General features: G+C 43.8%; 1 protein-coding gene across 1 annotated transcript; it reads right to left on the bottom strand.

Annotated features, from left to right (window-relative positions):
• Positions 1-671: 671 nt before the first annotated feature.
• RAB43 (RAB43, member RAS oncogene family) lies at positions 672-15,489 on the bottom strand. Its single transcript, XM_082288726.1, has 3 exons — positions 15,276-15,489; positions 6,797-6,980; positions 672-5,998 (listed from the first exon to the last, which is right to left on the bottom strand). The coding sequence occupies exons 1-3, from the start codon at positions 15,483-15,485 to the stop codon at positions 5,745-5,747; spliced, it is 648 nt and encodes a 215-aa protein (XP_082144852.1). The 5' UTR covers positions 15,486-15,489; the 3' UTR covers positions 672-5,744.
• Between the last annotated feature and the right edge of the window lie 3,117 nt (positions 15,490-18,606).

The raw sequence follows: 18,606 nt of genomic DNA, 5'->3' as shown, positions 1-18,606 counted from the left end.
CGAAAGAGAATCTGGCACTAAAGAGACTCAGGGGCACGCTCAGCCCCACCCAGCACTCCGAGCAACCAGCTTCAGAGCCTGGCCATTGCACTGGCAACTCCTCAGTGCTCTTCTGGTACCTGAGGCTGCTACTGAAGGAGCACACAATGCAGAACCAAGTAATTCAATATTTGGCTCCTGTGGATCACCAATACCCATCTGCTGACGTTGGAATTAAAGAGCCGAGCAAAAAGAAAGGGGTGTTGCTTTGTTTAATTTACAGCACTTCAATAAAATCCAGGATCTAAATGTTCCCTTGGGGAGGTACAGTTGTAACTACATTGTTTACACTTAATTGCAAGCACTGAAAAAGTTATTTGCACTTCTCCAACACTGAGCAGTTTGGTTTTCATTTTTAATCTCCCAGACAGCTCTGCTGGAGAGTTTACTAACTGGAAACAATAGAAAGTGCATGCATTTCTGGAAGTGAGGGACAGTTGGAAGGGTAAGAGGAAGTTAGTTCAGCACCCTTTGTTTAATTAAGAGTACATTAGGTCATATCTTGTGTAAAAGTTGACCATACATCACTGTAGGATAGGATACATAATTTCTTAAAACTTGATTTTGTTTCTGATCATATACCACCACAAGGTACATGCACAAAATAACAACAAAAGGTATTAATTGCCAAATGTTTACTTTAATTAAACCTTTTTAATGATACACAGTACAATGTATCCACTACTTTGCTAAAATTCACGACAAAAGCAGGTTTCATGTTTAAAAATACTTTTCATAATAAATTCATAAATAGATGAAGGTAAAGTATAAAAAATTACCGTAGTATGCAAGCTTGCTCCCTTGTCTCCTCAAATTCCAAACCATTTAGTCAGTATCGTGATAAGAAAGTTTAAAAGCAAAACAGTTACTGATGATTAGAAATGTACAGCCTGCATCTCTCGAAGAAACCTTGAAAAGCAACAGATTTGTCCTAGAAAATGCAGAACCATTTTAACACTGTTATCATCCAAACCCCTCAAGTAATTTTGGAATGCAGTGAATGAATTCAATATGAATTAGAGATTTGTACCTTCCCCCCAACAGGTGTGTGTGAGCCAGACTGGCTGGGATGCTCCCTGCTCTCTGGAGTTGTGGGGTTTTTACCTGTCAGATCTCAGCAAGTGAGGCACAGAAGAGGGAAAAGCTGGCTGACAGCACAGAGCATATCTGACTATCAGAAATCATCTCTCCTTACAGACTTATAAAATAGAAATCTTTAAAAAGTTACAAAGAACTAAAGTCACCTTCTGCTCAGTATGTGCCTGCTTCTATTTCCTGTCTGGCAGGCAGGACAGGGGCTGGTGTCCCCCACTGGCTTGCCCTGTTTTGGGAATGGTTTGTGTGTGTCACACCATTCCAACACAACCCTACAGGGAATCCCTGATACTACACCACCAAACCCTATTAGCAAAGTTATTCTCCTCATCAGTATTATCACTCTCCCAAGAAAGCATTTATTTTGTCAAGTATCAAACTACTTTTCACACTTGATCTATTTTAGTATCATTTATAAAGGGAAAAATCTTACTTATGCACAGCATTGAAATAGGAAATGAACATGAAAAATGCAGAATAATCAGGATGCTCTGCCTTTCACATTAATGATTTTTTTTCCTCTGGTAACTATTTCCCTTCAGTGCAAAACCACTTCCATACAAGTTTTGTGCTTCATTTGCAATGGTACCGAGATGCTTTTGAAGACATTGGGAGGCATCTGTTTGCAGCTTTCATGTCTCTGAAAATCCAGCTCTCGGCTCACTTTTAAAAAATGTCTTCAAGTTTTCAAGACAAGTTTGCATGCCATGCCCAAAGGACAATCTGCCATATCCTGGTTTTCACATGAGATCCTCTAGGCACCCAAAACAAGCAATAGCTCCACTTGTGGTGAAGTTCTTGGAAATCTACCAGTATTAGCTAATAGGAAATCTGTCAGTGGTACTAGCTGGGCTTCATTTAGTTTTAGAATGTCATTAAAGAGACATTAGAAAAGTTTGCTTTCCGGTAAAGTGAGAGTAAGAAAATCATCAGGACTTCTCCTCTGTTCTTAGGTATTGTCACTTTTCTCAAAATTTTGTTTTGCAAAGCAAACGTTAGTAGGTTTCTGGGCTGACATTTATTTGGCTTTATATTTACATAATTACAGATATTTGTACAAGTTCCATCCGTGATGATGGACTGGATGAGAAACTGGAGATAAAACTAGCTTAAAGCAAAATCAATACAAAGGGTAACAAAGGCCAAGCTCCTGGGAACCACATTCTGCTGATGATTTCATTTCAGTATTTGCCTCTGCATTCCACTCCCAAGTGTCACAAGGCAGAGCTCAATGTCCCCTTCTGTGCTTTTGTAATATTTTTGCACACTTTGGCACTGCCAAAAATAAATGATAAATACTAATGCAAATACATGATCAGCCAAGGGGATTTGCTTAAAAGCAATTACTGCACCATGGCCTTGTTAATGTTCAACTGGCAGTGAACAGGTTTCTTGGCAAATGTTTATGCTGTGAACTCTGAACAAGCACTACTGAATTATTCACTCGATGTACATCAGTGCCCATTTGTACCCTGAGAGCTGAAAGTCAGGTTTTTACCCGTAAATCACAGGTTTATTGCTCCTCACTCTCTTCACCCAGGTATCCTTTTGGTTTCAATAGGATTAATGGAGTTAAACCAACAATCTTCCTAATGCCTGAATTCCACAGCTGTGTGTGAGTCACAGGTTTAATAAAATCTACAGCAGGGCAGTGAAAAGCTCCACATTTACTGTTTATTTCTGGTCAAGAAGCTCCCAGCCTAGTGAGGACTGTGCTACTGCCAGTGAACAAAGGCAGGGTTTGGTAATCAAAATAAACTTTAACTACTGCAGCCCAAGCACCATCACTCACATCTGCTGCTAACCTAAAAGATAAACCAGGTCTTCAGGCTATTGCTTTGTTCCCTTTTGTTCAGTCAGCAGGGCATGCAAACTTGTACTACACTTGTTACAACACAGAAGAGCCAAGAGTTAAAACACAAAACTGATTTAAAGCCATAGTTCCAGTTTTCTGCAGCAAATGAAAACTAATTGGAATCGGTGCCTTCATTTAAAGTACAGCAAACAAATCACTGCTGCTGAATTGCACATTTTCTGACTGAAGCAGACTGACCTGCAGACAGAGCCTCACCCTTCAAGCCTAGTTTAAGAGGTACATCCAGGCAAATTGTAATGGAAAGTGTAGTGCCTGGTCTAATTCTACTTATTTACTAAACAAAACTCACAACTAAGCAAATGGATCAGTAACTCCTCAGCTCTCCATCTACTGTAAAAACACAATCATTCACTGGCTGCACTGGAAGCAGGATTTATGTTCATTTTGCTTCTTGTTCCAGTTTTAAGATGAATTACTATGTAAACCATGGATTTCAGTCTGAGTAGTAGCAACACTGCTCTTAAACGCATGCGAATTCTTGTCAGCATTAAATAATTTGGCACTAATCCTGCAGGTAGAGGGAGGCTGAGCTCATCTGGGGGTCCCTGTTCAAGCAGAACCATGACCTCCAGATGTAAACTGCCACGTGTCACGAGAGAAAGTCAAATGCTTGCAAATATTCTGTACCTTAAGGACCATCTCACCACCAGGAAAAGCAGTCACCAGGACTGACTTTTAGCTTGGACTGTCTTCACAGTTTCTCCTAAGAGCAGAATATAGGGAATACACCAACAGCTCTGAGGTTTGGACAACTCTCATTTTCAGTGTCCAGCTGGACATTTACTGCCTGTTATCTCTGGATGTAGGAGAGCTGGGAATATCCCAGAAAACTATCCAAAACCACTACCAAGTACTGCAGCTCAGCCTGCCCTTCTGTAGAAAACATTAGAATTGTGAAAACTAGTTGAAAAATTTAAGGCCTTTTCATTCTCACAACTATAAAATTTGAAAGCTAATCCCTTAGGTGGAAGCAGACAGGCTACAAAGCATACATTATTCCTCAGTTATCTACCTCACAGTTTAAAAAAACAGAAAGAGCAGAGAATGGTTTAATATTTGCTACAGGAAGATGAATAGTATTAAAAAATTAGTATCCATTAGCCCTTTCCTAAATCTTCCTAATTTTTATGACACTGGATATGTTGGATGACTAAACTGGTGCAGCCCTAGTAGCAAAACAATTCAAGTCCTTTTTGATCTGGATTTTTCAAAGAGACAAGTGACTTCACTTTGAATGAGTGCTTTTTCAAAGTAAGCTCCTTCAAATTGTCAGGACTGCAGAAATCACTTGCCATCCCTGAACACATTTGCTTTATCTGCAGAGTTAAAGATATTGCTGCTCTTGCTCTCTTTGCAAATCCACTTTTGTAAGGTGCCTGAGAGTGTAAATGCAGAGGACTGCTGCCATCAGTACCTCAGCTGCATCTACAAGATACCCTACAGAGCTGCATCTGAAAGAACTGGATGGAGCTGGATTCTGAAATCTACTTTACTTAATGTAGACTTTTGATCAACTATGGAAGATTTTTCCTGCTGAATGTTTTCAAGAAATGAAAAGCAACAGATAACTTGTGATAGGGAGAGGGAAACATTTGGGTACAAAGCTGGGAGGGAATCACTCAAAAAGACACTTGTTTCTTACAACCAAGAAGTTGCAATGCAAGCAGTTCTCAGCTGTTCTGAGGTCTTCTTCCCCATTATATGCCCATTTAGTATTTAAAGAGGTGGTTTAAAAAACAAAACCAATAAAAAAATCAAATCCACTTATGCCCCTTATGCACTCTGGTAACATAACATCAAATGGATGGCCCGAATGAACCCTGTGTTTGACCATTAGGCACATGGCAAGAGATCTTGGCTACAGTCAGTTCAAGGTTTCTCCAGTTTGTTTCCAGTGGTGCAGGTCTTGACTTGTGGAATGAAATGATGAGACCTGAGGGCAAAATCTCAGTGATACTTCCACCTGGAAAAAGGAGTTACCACTGTGCAAACAATAGCAAATGAAATGCATCCACCCTCTCCTCAAGGCTGTTTTAAATCACTGCCCTGGTCTAATCCTGCTTGACAGCAAATCCCGTGGTAGTGCTCAGGCTGGTTTTGCTTTCTGTTAAAATACTAACTTCAAATGATAACAAAACCTGAGAGAAGCTCCCCCCACCTGGGTCTGTCCCAGCAGTAACTAGCAATCCACATGGCCTAGGACAGGTGACTGCTACTTGGTCCTGTAATCAAAACCTTGGCTATTATGGCCCTTGAAATAGCTTTACCAAAGACACTGTCACTTTCTGGTCACTAGTGGAGTGCTGAGGATTTGAAGAGACACTATCAAGATTGCCTGTTCCAAAAGTGACCTCCTCTGCCAGCAGTCCCATGCTAAAAATGCTTACAGACCTTTGGGTTTGCATCAGTCTCTTCCCCAACCAAATGTCTTCCCACCCCAAAATACCAAGTTCAAAGTAATTTCCTCCGTTCTTGTAACTCGTATGAAGGTTATAGAAAATAAAATGGTGGGGACAAATCTTGAGTAAGTTTCTCAGAGGGTTTGACTTTTAGGACTACCTCTCAAAAGTCCCTTTTTAAAAATAAGACACCAAAGCAAACAGGATTGTGTCTAACTTCTACAAAATTGCTGGTTTCACAGGAGGAGGAGGAGAATATGGCTACCATGCTACTCAGCATTAGGGTGAAGCACCATCTAAATTCCAGTAAAGTTAGGGGTATCACCTAGCTCTTATCAGCAACCACACCCCCAGCCTTCTACAAGGGCTTTGCTGTCAAGCCTGATGCTGTCAGTGTTCTTCTCACTGAACATGGGCCCTCCATGCCTCATCATGAGCTCCGTAGCCATCTTCACAAAGGCCTCCTCCACGTTGCTGGAGTCCTTGGCAGAGGTCTCTATGGCACAGATGATATTGTCATAGTGTTCAGCCAGGCTCTGAGCTTCTTCCAGCTGAACCTCTCTAAGGTCACTTAGGTCAGACTTGTTCCCTGGAAGAAAAGGAAACAACAGAGCAATTCACAATGGCTGTTTATGTCACAGGAGGTGCTTGGCAGGAGGTTCTCGGGCTGCCCAAGGAAGCTGCAGAATTCCCATTCTGTACATTTTCAAAATGTTGACTGAAAAGGCCCTGCCCAACCTGACTCTGGCCTTGCTCCGAGCAGGAGGTTGGACTGGATATTTCTGTATTACCCATAAAGAACAGAAAAAGTAACTGAGGAGTGGTGGCTGTAGACCCTAACAGAAGAGAATGGGCTAGAAATTAAAGTTAAAACCATTCCATGAAAACAGCAGCTGTCTGCTGGTTCCCAGGGAAATCTACAGTGGTACTGCTGTTGTATTAGCAGCTCTACAGGCCCCAAGAGCCACATCTGAGTCCAAAACACTTGGGCTGGAAAGCAGAACTTCTAGCAAAGAAGTGACAGACCCTGACTGCCCCAAAGTCCTTCCACAATTCCTTGTCTGCTGTAGCATGTGTGTGTTCCAACTCACCAAAACACATCAGTTTGCTATGATGGAGCTTCCCTGGGCCCTGGAAACCTAAAGATCTTTATATTGAAATACTCCACAGCAGCTGTGCCTCAGGACTGGGAAATCCTGGGCATCCCACTTCTCCACTTCTACTACTGTCTACTTCTTAACAGAAGCCAACCAAAGCAGAACATTGCTGCTTTGGTGAACCAGCGTTTTTGGTAAGACTTCCAGTCGGGTCCATTGCAGACACCTGAACTTCAACCCAAACCCAAACCTGTGGCCATACTAAACAAGCACTGCCATTTCTAACTCACCGATCAGTAACTGCACTATGTTGGAGCCAGCATACTTCCTGACATCCTCGATCCAGCGAGGGATGGACAGGAAGGAGCCTCTCTTGCTGATGTCGTAGGCCAGGATGGCCCCGTTGGCGCTGCGATAGTAACTCTGCGTGATGGTCCGGAACCTCTCCTGGCCAGCCGTGTCCCAGATCTGCAGCTGAAGGAAAACAGCACAGAGTGAGACCAGGAGCAGCTCTCCTCAACCAAGAGAGAGGGTGTGATCCAAGAGCCTTGATCCAAAGCTCCTGTAAATGCAGTACATCCCAGCACCGTGGTTATCTAGTCTTTTGTTCATGATCTAAGGATGAGACTATATCCTTGAGAACCTGGATATAAACATAGATATTTATACACATATATATGCAATCTGTGCTGAGAATTTGGCTGCTGCAAGTTTGTATCTCACTGGTTTCCTGCCAGCGAGCTCCTTCTGTGGCAGATTTTGAGATCCTCCTGCGTGCCCAGCCCTCGCCCTTTGTCACCCTCTGCAGCAGAGCCAGTGGAACAAGATGCCAGCCTGCAGCCAAGGTCACCTGGTGTGTCACTGAAACTGCAGGTGGGTTTTCACTACCACATCACCTGCGGCACTGACGTGGCTTTGCCAGCTCTGATCCAGGGGCAGGAACAAAGGGAGCAGGATGTGGCCACATAATCTGAGAGCACTGATTCTGTTTTAGAAGGAAATACGAGACAATTAAAAGAATACAGACAAAAGAGCATGTAAACAAAATGCCAGCAATCCCAGGTTTCAACAAAGTCAGTCAAGGATCTGGTAAGTCTAATCACCTATCCTTTTCTGGGTGGTAAAATAGACATTACATCTGGGCAGGAAGAAGAAATGCTTGGCTCACATACTTTTGCCTAAATCCAGCAGCATAAGAATTCTGGGTTTGGTGTCAGAGTTTGAGTTCCCAGTACTAGATGTTCCAGAGGAAGAAACCAAATAACTCAGAGCGGACAAACACAATATCCTGCTCATAGGGAATTTCTTTGTAAATCCTCTTGCTTTATAGGTTGTCTAATGTCCTGGAACACTATGGCTTACACTCCAGGATCTTTTAATCTAAACTACCATCCATTGTTCTCATCCTCCATATAAATCTCTAATCCTTTTTGAATCTTTCAAAGCTCTTGGCTTCAATATAAAGTCACAATGAACCTATAGAATTTAATTTCATACATTTATACTCTGTCACACTTTCACTTCTCTGTCGCCAAATGATAAATGAGAGACCAGTGCCTGTCTTTTTGTGCCATTCCTTATGTTCTGCATCTCCACTGAAGCAGGACACAAGCAAATCCTTCTGGTGTTTTTAATCCTCCCATAGTATGGACCTTTTATTTATAGTTTCCTCTCTCTCTGAACCTCCTTATTTTAAAGTGTTGTCAACAGCTTAATACAATGTGCCAGTGGTATTTTGCACCAAACAATATAGAATCGTTTTCCCTGTTATTTCTTTTGCACATTAGTGTTTTGTTTGTATCTTCTGACTCCGCTGCATTTTTGAGCAGCAAATTTCACTTTGGGAAAGGCTGTGCTGATAAGATCTCATTTCCTGTGCTAAGCAAGCATTTAGATCCCAGATGATATACACACAGCTTAAAAGGAATCAATCCAATGAAAAAGTACTTCTCAGTTCTGGTCAGAGTTTTCTCAGAGAAGGGGAAAGGACTGTAATGGACTCAGAAAACCACAAAGCAATGATTATTAATGGAACAGATAATGGTTCAGAGCAGTCAACAGCAATTACCAGAGACAAGGAAATTCAGGGCAGGTTTATGGATGATCTCCGTACTTGAGTCTCCCACTAGACCTTTGTGTGTGTTATGTAGTTTTAAATCTCAATGCTTGATTAGGTCAAGTGCAAGAAAAGGCTAATGATGATTAGTCAGCTCTTAGGATGGGCCTGAGGGATTCTGTGCATACAGACAAATAAGAAACGTTTTAATTAAAAAATAAAACTGTTTTCGCTTACACTTTTCAAGTGGTGTAAATAAAAGTGCAGAGTGACTGAGCAAGCCTGTCCTGGGCCATGTGCTCTGTGGTGGATTTTGAGACCCCCTGTACCAATACATTCCAGAGAATCACAGAATCATTGAGGTTAGGACAGATTCTGAGAGGTGGCAAAGCCAACTGGCTGCTCAGAGTGGGCTCAGAACCTACTACTTCCAGAAAGAATTGCTCCATGGTTTTCCCAGGGACAAAAATGTGTCTGACCAGCCTGTAGCTCCCTGGATTTGTTGTGCTCTCTGAAGATGAGTAAAACATTTGCCTTTCTTGGGTCCTTCCTAATTTCTACAGCCTCTCAGTACTGACAGAACAACCTCAAAATGTCATCAGCAGGATCTCAGAGCACTCCCCGACACGTTTTACTCCAACACTTGTGTCTGTGTTCACAGCACTGAATGTACAACGTGGCTGAAGCCCTCAGTGTCCTGCTGGGAACAGCACAGGGCACAGGTCAGACCTTCTCAGGAGCTCAAGCAGGACTCTTCCTCCCAGCACACATCCTCCAGGTAAGCACTGGAAGTTCGTGTTCCCCTTCTTATCCCTCCTCCTGTGCAAGGACTCCGAGTCATTCAGCTTTTCACACCATCTCCAGTTCATGGTGCTTTGCTTCCATTACTGAGGCTCCAGTATGTGTTAGACCCTAAATAGAGACTTTTTTTGCAGACATGTGCAGCAGCATGTACACACATTTGTCACTGCTCCATCACTTCTGGGGGCAGCAGGAGCCAGGGGAGTGGCCCCTGTTTCAGGCAAAGTCAGTTAATACTGCCATGGGTTAATGACTTGAGGAAGCCAAGCTATGGCAATTCTGTCAGCAAGGACAAAGCAAGCAAATCCTGCACCCGATTACTTAATGTAAAGCAAGTTGTATTTCTAAAGGAAAAATACACCTGGTTTGCTTGACAGCATCTTTGGAAAATTCTAAGAAAAATGTTTCCATATAACATGAATCAGTCTGACACATGGTTAAAAATATAATTGAAGAAATTACAAAAATACCACTTCTGATCCTAAGTAAATACAAATTATTTCCCCCAGCCTGTGTACAGAGATAAATTTCACAGAATTCTACTGAAAAAGAACCATGACAACTATGTAAAAATACCAGTCACAACTATAACTTTAACCAACTATTGCATAGCAAAAGTTTTATATAGTATTTCTGTTAAACTATATTTACAAGCATATAAGCCTTGACAAGAAATAACAATTGAAAACTCTTTGGAAAAAAAATGTAGTCTTAGTTATTTCTCCTTCCAAAGTCCCTCAGTGCAAGTTAAAAGTTAAACAGCAAAAGGACTGTACTAGCCACGGGCTACTAAAAAAGATAAGCTCATGTATTCCTTTGTACAAGTGTAACATGTATGTTGTAAATGACACGAAGTTCTTAATTATTTATTTCCTTGATTTGAGTGCTTCAGCTTTGTAAATCACATGATGGTAGCCACGTCTGTCACTCAGTAACCTTTTAAAGCAGTTCCTGGTTTTATAATTACTTTGGCACCTCCTTCGGTGTAAGAAAGAGAGAGAGAAGTCAGGATTGCTGGAGAATTGTGCTGAATTCATCTGAGATCATTCATTAAAAACACCTATGAAATCAGAGGTTGGTGGCAGGCCTGCAGGGGGACCACAGCTAGGAACAAGAGGCCAGGATAAAGAACAGGGAATAAACACTCCTTACTCAGGAGAAATATGACAGAACAGCCAAAGGGAACAAAGGCAAGGAGCCACCTCTCTTGAGCTAATTGTTTCACTACTGAATACCCATTTCCTTACAAAAGCTGGTTATTTTGATCTGCTCTTAGCTTTGAATTTTTTGGACAGCCACGCTCTTCGTGGTAGCACATAAAGGGCAGTGAGAGACACCAGAAAAAAAACTGAAACAGGGAGTGTTTCAACAGGATGTAAGGAGGAAAACAGAAGGTGGTAAAATTCATGGAGGTTCTCTGGAAGATCATTCTGGGATGTCTGCTCAGGCTTACAGCAGCAGATTTTGAACTACAGAAACAGACAAAATGTTGAAGATGGTGAGTGACAGGTTGGCCAAAGAGCACCGTCAGTGACCATTATCAAATGTGGCTTCTTCTTGCATTGATAAACACATTGTTTATCAAAGGTTAATGCTTAACAGATGGCCACAAGACACATTAAATAATTTCTCCCTCCCTTCCTTCCTACATAATTTATTAAGTACTTTCCTGCTTCTCCTAAAGTATCACAGGAGTTCAGGTGTACTTTCGCTTGTGGAGCAGCATAAATATTGACTAAGTGCATCCTACAGCTGGCACCTTCCTTTACAAAAATGGAAATGCCACTTTTGCAGCAATATAACAACCTCCATAAGATTTCCCAGTAGTGAAATCCTGGACCTAAAGACTATGCTAAATGAATCTTGACCAACTGTGTCTGAATCCTGTCATCTCAAAGGGCAAACAATAATATACACTTCTGTAGGCTGGCAAATCACAACACTTGCTCCTAAAAACATTTATTGAAACGGTCTTGCAACTTAATCCACGCAGTTTTTGCCAAAAGCAACATCTCTGTGGCAGGGTATTTCAACTTCAAGTGATACTCACACACACCAGTAGGGATAAACTGCTCCGTTCAAATGTTTCCCTACACCACTTTCAGAGAATGAGGAATCCCTCTTTGATGGGAATGCAGTATTCCCGTTTGCTCCAGGTTAAGAGTGTCAAAGGAGTTGACAGAGAGCTACACCTTCCTCTGGATATCAAAGAATATTGCTTCCAATAGCTCTGCTTGTATTTGTGTAGCAATGTTATTAAACCCCCAGTCAGGAGACAAGAGAGTTAACAAGTCACAGCTTTGTATTACTTGCAATTTGGCCAGATCATGACACATTATATTTTGGGCCATTCTGAAAGGAATAGTTTGCAGCCATGAGGCCTGAATCAAAGCCAATAATCTTGATAACATATGGGCTGAAAAAGCCTGTAAACGAAGAAGTGCAACAGCACAGAAAGAAGTATTTGTTATGAAAGGAACGTGTTTTCAACTGTTCTTCTGCTACTTTCTGAACATTATACTGAGAGAGAAAAACTAAGGCATAGAGGAAAAAATACTTTATGTAAAACACTACAAAATGACAGCATAAAGTAGACATTAAAGACAATTAATCAGCTCACAGGAGGCAATTCATCAAAAGAAAAAGACTTTTGTTACTACTAACCATGATTTATGGACGTGGACTTAGGAATGTCCTTGCCTATCATTATGTAAAATCTTGGTTCCAGGACTTTATAAATATCTTTTCTTACAGTGACATAACAGTTATAAAACATCTTTGTTCTGTTTGCCAGATTTTTTTCTATCACTCAAAGAATAAGTTATTATTTTATCAATAGGACTTTAATCACTATGCATTAAGTGATTAACACCACTTTTAAACACTTTTGAGTGATTAACAAGACCAACTTCTGGGCACTACAGTCTGTACTCCAGGATTTATCCAGCTAAGAAGGATGTCTTTTAAAGGAAGCAGTATGCCACAACTTCAACCAGCTAAACAGCGTATGCTAGAACATTTCTTTAAATGTACACAGACTGCAGACATTTCACAAAGCTGATGGGGAAATTCTGGATATATGGCCAGAACTGGCCTTTGTGATGAAAATCAAGGTGGTCACCAGAGGTACTTTGAGGTTCTACTGGACCCCAGGGTGTGAGATCTGCCAAAGCCCTGCCTGGCTCCATGGCAGCAGCAGTTCAGCTCCAACATCTCCAACAGCCCATGGCCCTTGCATATCCCCCTGGACAATGCATCCCACTGCAGCTGGAGGTCTTGAGCAGAAGTCTGGATGGCACAGCCAAGAGTACACACTCTTCCTCCCTGGAAGTGGTAAATCTCTGCAAGTCAGGGTGAGCACACTCTGGGGAACCTTTCGAACCAGCAAACTGCTTTATTTCTGAAGAGAAAGCTTCAGTTGTCAGGACTGTCCAGAACAGCTCCTTTCTCCAGCACTAATATCTCTATAAGTTTAGTCATCTTCAGTAGCTGATGAAGCAGCAGTGTATGGAATACCACGTGAGATGCCTGGAAGAATACAGCTTCAAGGTGCAAGGAAAACCACAAGTTTCTTAAATAATTTAAGAAAAAAAAAGTTATTTGCAGAACCTTAACCGTCAGAATTCCAACATGCATCTTTTCCCTTATCCAAAAACACACATCAAAAGAAAGTGAGACCTAAAATCCTTGGGCTCCAAATGTTTCAGCAGCATTATGTAACTGGAACGGGAATATCTGAAGTCTGAAGCAGAAAGGGGCACTAACACATTTAACCTTAAACTGTTTGTTTCAATCTCAAAATAAGTGGTGTTGGGTTGCAGCACTACCCTCAGCCAGACTAAAAATGAAGCTTAGGTCACTGGGGATGTGGAACAAGTAGTGTCCAAGAGCTCCTTGGTTCTTTTTTTTGGTAGACACTTTGTTTTGAAGAAACTTCTGAAGATGAGCTTCTAAAACTTTATAAAAACAGGAATTTTCTCATTTCTGCACCACTTGCTAAATAGAAAACAATAGTGTCTTGAGTAGCATAAACCCCTAATGAAATCAAAGCAGCAGACAATTACCTGGCCTGCTTTTGTAAGGCAAGTAGTGCACGTAGTGTGTGTAAGGGAGCTCAAAAAAGTGTAAGAAAATGCTTCCTTATTTCCTGTTTCCAGTAGCAGGCTGAGCAAACCTAACCCAGATTAGATGGACTGCTCTGAAATCTCAATCCAACTGGAAAAGTCTGATTTAGACTTCACACACACCCCGCACCTTAACAGACCAAACAAAAAAAAAAAACCTCCAAGCAAAAGTTTTCATATTCAAGCTGTGTCCCTGACTCAGCAGCTGACAAAAGTATCTGTAAGGTAAATCAGCAACAATGTTGGATTAATTTCCCTAAAGTAATGCTCAAAATACTCTTCTTCAGCATGTGCATTCCTAATTTTCTTCTAAGTGGAAGTACAGAACAACCCAAAGAAAAAGAAAGCTTCAAGACCTTGCATTTTCTTACTTGTTCTTCATGAAGTACTGAGAAATAACACACAGGTTTTGTTACAGACTGCCTCCTGATTCAGGGATATTCGGGTGTGAGTACTGGCAATATGAAAAAGCACACCTAGGAAGTTGGGCTGATTTCCTGGGGTACTCCTCCCCTGCTCCTCAAGTCCCTGGCTGAGACCCCTGGCACCAGGAACAGACACGTTTGTCACTTTCTATGTGCCCGGCATTTAAATGGAGGCGGGTTTCGACCTTAAAGGAGAACCCCCACTCCTCACTTGCCAGAAAGTGCGGAAGAGGCACTGACAGCTCAAACAGAAAACCCGAGTTTCCTTTTCAGCTCCTCAGCCCCAGCCAGACGCGATAGGAGAAGGTGTGATACTACCAAGAAAATAAACACTGTTGCTAGGTGTGGAACTGCTCATCCCTCTCTTTTCCTAAGAAATGTGAGCCTTCATTTCTTCCATTTTCTGCAACTTTCTCACCTTAATATTATGCCCACCAAAGTTCATTCATAAGAAAAAAAACAACAGAGGGCTTTGACACCTACTTTGGTAAACACAGGCCAAAACTTAACTGCAATTGCTGTATTTGTGTGTCACCAAGAGCTTTACAATTCCGTCATCTTTCTCCAGGCAGTGAATGGATTAAGTGTTCTTTAGTCTCACTGTGGGTAAGGATAGTTGTACGACCCTGTCCTGGAGGGGCTGGTGATGGGATTTATCCCCGCAGCCCCTTATAAACCGCATGTTTAAATGCTTTAAACATTTTCTCCCCACTGTTTACTTGCACTTCTGTGCTCAGAGGGTGAGCACAGTTGTAGGGAATCTGTGCCACTGCGAATCCACTGGGTACATGTCCTAGACTCTTTCTAACCCCGACAGTCAGCTAATTCCCTCCAGCGTAAGAAAAGCAGATGTCAAATTTAGAGTTTATTGGTTCTATAAAGAAGAACTGTAAAAACAGCACTTCCTGTGACACCCTGTAAACAGTGTCTTAAGATAATAACATGCCTAATTTAAGAACCTTCTCTCAATCTGCCAGTTCCACATCCCTTTCTGGAAACGCGACAGCCCAGCTGAGCTTTCTTCTGGCTTGTAAACAGACCACGGCCAGAAGCCTGAGGAAAGAGGGGTGCTGCTGCTGCTGCTGCTGCTGCAGCGCAAGGCAGGCTGAGCGTGTCCCCGGGCGCGCGTTTGCAGCGGGCTTTTGGCGGATCCGGCTACGCAGCCGCTCCCGCCGCAGCCAGCCCGGCGATGGATGCGCTCGGTCCCTCCCGGCCCGTTCGGGGAGCGGCTCCGGGCAGCCGGGTCTCCGCCCGGGGCACCCCGGGGCACCGCGCCGGCCGCCGGCCCTCGCTGCGAGCGCGGCTCGGAGCGCCGGGGCCGGGCCGGAGCGAGCCCCGCCGGGCCCGGGGCCGCGCCGCTCACCTTCACCCGCTTGCCCTGGATCTCCAGGCTCTTCATGGTGAAGTCCACGCCGATGGTGCTGCCCTGGCGCTCGGCGAAGGCCCCGGTCTTGAAGCGCTGCACCAGGCAGGTCTTGCCCACGCTGGCGTCCCCGATCAGCACCAGCTTGAAGAGGAAGTCGTAGCTCTCCTCGGGGTCGGGGCCGGCGCCCAGCGCGGCCAGTCCGGGCATGGCGGGGCGCGCTCCGGCCTCCGCCCGCGGCCGAGGGCAGCCGGCTCTGCGCAGCGCCCGCCGCCCGGCACCGCGCCGGGCCCGCCCCGCTCCGCCCCGCACGGCCCCGGTACCGCCCCGGCACCGCCCCGGCACCGCCCCTGGCACCGCCCCGGGCCGGGCTCAGCGGCTCCGAGCGGGGATCGAGTGCCCAGGGCACCCCCGGCCCGGCGGGTCCGAGCGGGGATCGGTCACTGCCCGGGACCGGCGGCTCCGAGCGGGGATCGGTCACTGCCCGGGACCGAGCGGGGATCGGTCACTGCCCGGCTCCGAGCGAGGATCGGTCACTGCCCGGCTCCGAGCGGGGATCGGTCACTGCCCGGGGCACCCCCGCACCGGCGGCAGGTCCCCCGTGCCCGCGGGGTCTGTGCGGGTCGCGGTCCAGCCAACACAAGGCATCGTGTGTGGGCAAAGAAGCGGTAGCGGTTCTGGCGGTGATGATGAGCCATTGATCGCCGAGGACCTGCACATGCCAGTGCTCGTCCGCATCCTTGCTGGAGTGACGGATTTTTGCATTGTGTTTTCCTGGGTTTGTGTGTTCCCTTTACAGAAATAAACAGGTGCAGTTGCCATTCAGCCTTCCGGGAAGTGCAGCTGACTTGCCTTACTGGCTTTTCGTTTTCGGGTCTGAGCTGGGTGTGGTTTGTTTCCATAGGCACAGGCCAAGGCTCAGGGCTATGGTTTTTCACCCTTGCAAGGTCCTGTGCTGCTGAGAGACGGCTTTAGAGCTGTTAACATCCTGCTACGTGTCTGACATATGCACGTGTATGTGTGTGGCTGGGTTACACCACAGACTGGTTCTATGTGTTAAGGGTGTCTCAAGAGTCCAGAATTATTTGTGTTTTAACTGCTATTCACAAAGCGAAGTGCTCTTTAACAGGTACTCTCCCTTAGGTTACATGGTAAATCAAGATGCTAATAAAAATAAGCTTTACTAATTAAATATGTTGTCAGAGCACATTTTGTTACTCTGTTATTTTTACCAAAGATTTGGTAAATTTTGCTAAATTCCATCCTCATCGTTTCAGGTTATAAAACTGTGAAATGAAACTGTTTTATGGCAAAGAGTGAGAGTTAAATTGTCCCGTAGGTAGTTGTGCAGGAGGAGAGCAACCTGATTATCTTTGAGCCAGCACAGCCAACTAGGTCAGCTTGGCTTGAATTGCCTCTGAAATCAATCTATTTTTGGGTGGCTCCATGATTATTCCTTTTCAAGTCTGAATATATTTTTTTGGTCATCCATGGTAACCTTCCAGCCAAGGGCAGAGGTTTAAGTAGTCCATCAGGCTGGACCAAAGGCTTTCTGTTCCTGGTAGCCTGCAACTCTGAATTAAGCCACTGAATCCTCAGATATTGATCAGCCAGGAAAGAAAAGCTGTTAAAGAGGAAATAAGACATCACTGTCTGTATGCTTTCATGCTAATTATATTTTCAGAGCTGAGAAAAACACTTCAGGAAATTTAGGTTAGTTAGGAGGAAGCAGTGCTAGAGATGTCAGCCTTTAATATTTATAATTCATTGCAACACCTCATTTTAATGGAAAACTAAAGGTGCTACTTCTATGAAGATAATTATAAATCAGGTATTTCATTATTCTTGCTAGAAATCATTGCAAACATTTTTCTATGAGCTATTGTTGTTGCTGCTTTTCATCATGAGCCTTTAACTGCTTTCAAAATAAAGAATTCCCCAAACAAAACCCGCAAATTTTCACATTATACTGTTAGGCTTCTGTGAGGGATCTGTGATGAGTTCTCTCACGTCGTGAAAGCTCTAAGTAGTGGTTTGAGTGTTGAAATACTTGGTTTTCTTTGATTAATCCCCAGGCTCCACCAGGGTTAACACCTGTTTCATGCAAAGATCAGGAAAAACAAAATGGGTTTGAGTGAATTCCAGTTTGTATCTGTCTGTATGTGAGAGTTTGGCTTGATTCATCAGAGAAGAGTAGAGAGTGCTAGAAGCACTCTGGAGTAGTCTCTCTTTTAGTACTGCTCTAGTAGTACCTAGAAAACAGCACTAAAACCTGGTAGAAAACCCCCTAAACGGGCCTTAGTCACAGTTTCCTTTCCTCTCAGTTCAATGGGGGAAGTGAAATTTCAACTGCACCAAATGGGTTGGGCTGCAGAGCCCTGGGTGCAGGTTGTTGGCAATTTCCACACTGGATTTTGGGGCGGGTGGGACTGGATTGTGTTTCAAAGCAGCTGCTGAAGACTTGATGTTAAAAAGGAAATTAATTAAGTTCTGACTTTCTAAATAAGTTTCTGCAGTGGTCTCATATGAAAGGGACAAAACACAAGGAAGATCCTAAAATCTCTTCCCCGCTCTGCTGCAGCACCGTTTGAAGGAGCCGAGGGCAGGCGTTCTAAGTCAGTTCTGTAACTCTCTGAGGACACAGTACATTTATTGAATCCTCTGCAGCAGCAAGCATTCGTTCCCAGTAACTTCCAGTGGGAATGTAGAACAATCACCAAAACTGTTCATGAAAACCAAGATGACTTGAGTTATGGCCTGGCTTGCACATTGTTTGTACTGTGTTCCAAGATAAAATTTCCCAGCAAATTTCAACATTTTGTCCCTGTATTTACAATGCAGGCATGTTATTTGATGTGGTAATGCTCTTTATGTGGTACAGCCTTTCCCTGGGTAGGTTTTGGTTAAGAGAGACAACATTTTGTCCTCTCTGTGGATGGGGCGTGGACCTTTTAACTCACAAAGGCTGACACAAATGGATGGGTGCTCTGAAGCCCGTCACCAGTGAACAGATGTTCCTGCTGTACAGGAACACAGCAACTCCTGCTGGCAGCCTCTCTTTCCCATGTCTGTGTTCTGTGTGAGCAGGAACTGGGGGGCAGCACGTGGATGGAGATGCTCTTTGAGGTAATGGTGAGAATTGTGTTCAAATGGGAACAATAGGTTTTTCCTGGAGAGCCTTGTGTGCTCCTTTCCACTCAACCCTTTGTCCTTCAGAGCTGCAGTGGTCCCAGCACTTGGAAGACCCCTGGAATCTCAGAAAGTGGTGCCACTTGGACCTACTCTAGCAGAAATGTTACCTCTGCCTGGTGTTCTGTTGCTGTAGTAGCAC

This window comes from Coloeus monedula (assembly GCF_965178545.1).
Source record: "Coloeus monedula genome assembly, chromosome: 11".
NCBI classification, from domain to species: Eukaryota; Metazoa; Chordata; class Aves; order Passeriformes; family Corvidae; genus Coloeus; species Coloeus monedula.
Note: the sequence above shows the minus strand (reverse complement) of the source record. Positions and strands in the feature narration are given on the sequence as shown.

Bases quoted from the DNA above. Each gene is read 5' to 3' on its own strand.
- RAB43 (XM_082288726.1), bottom strand. From the start codon at position 15,485: ATGCCCGGACTGGCCGCGCTGGGCGCCGGCCCCGACCCCGAGGAGAGC. The intron at 6,981-15,275 runs GTGAGCGGCGCG...GTTTTCCTTCAG, and splicing joins TCCAGGGCAAGCGGGTGAAG to CTGCAGATCTGGGACACGGC. The intron at 5,999-6,796 runs GTGAGTTAGAAA...CTTTTCTTCCAG, and splicing joins CATAGTGCAGTTACTGATCG to GGAACAAGTCTGACCTAAGT.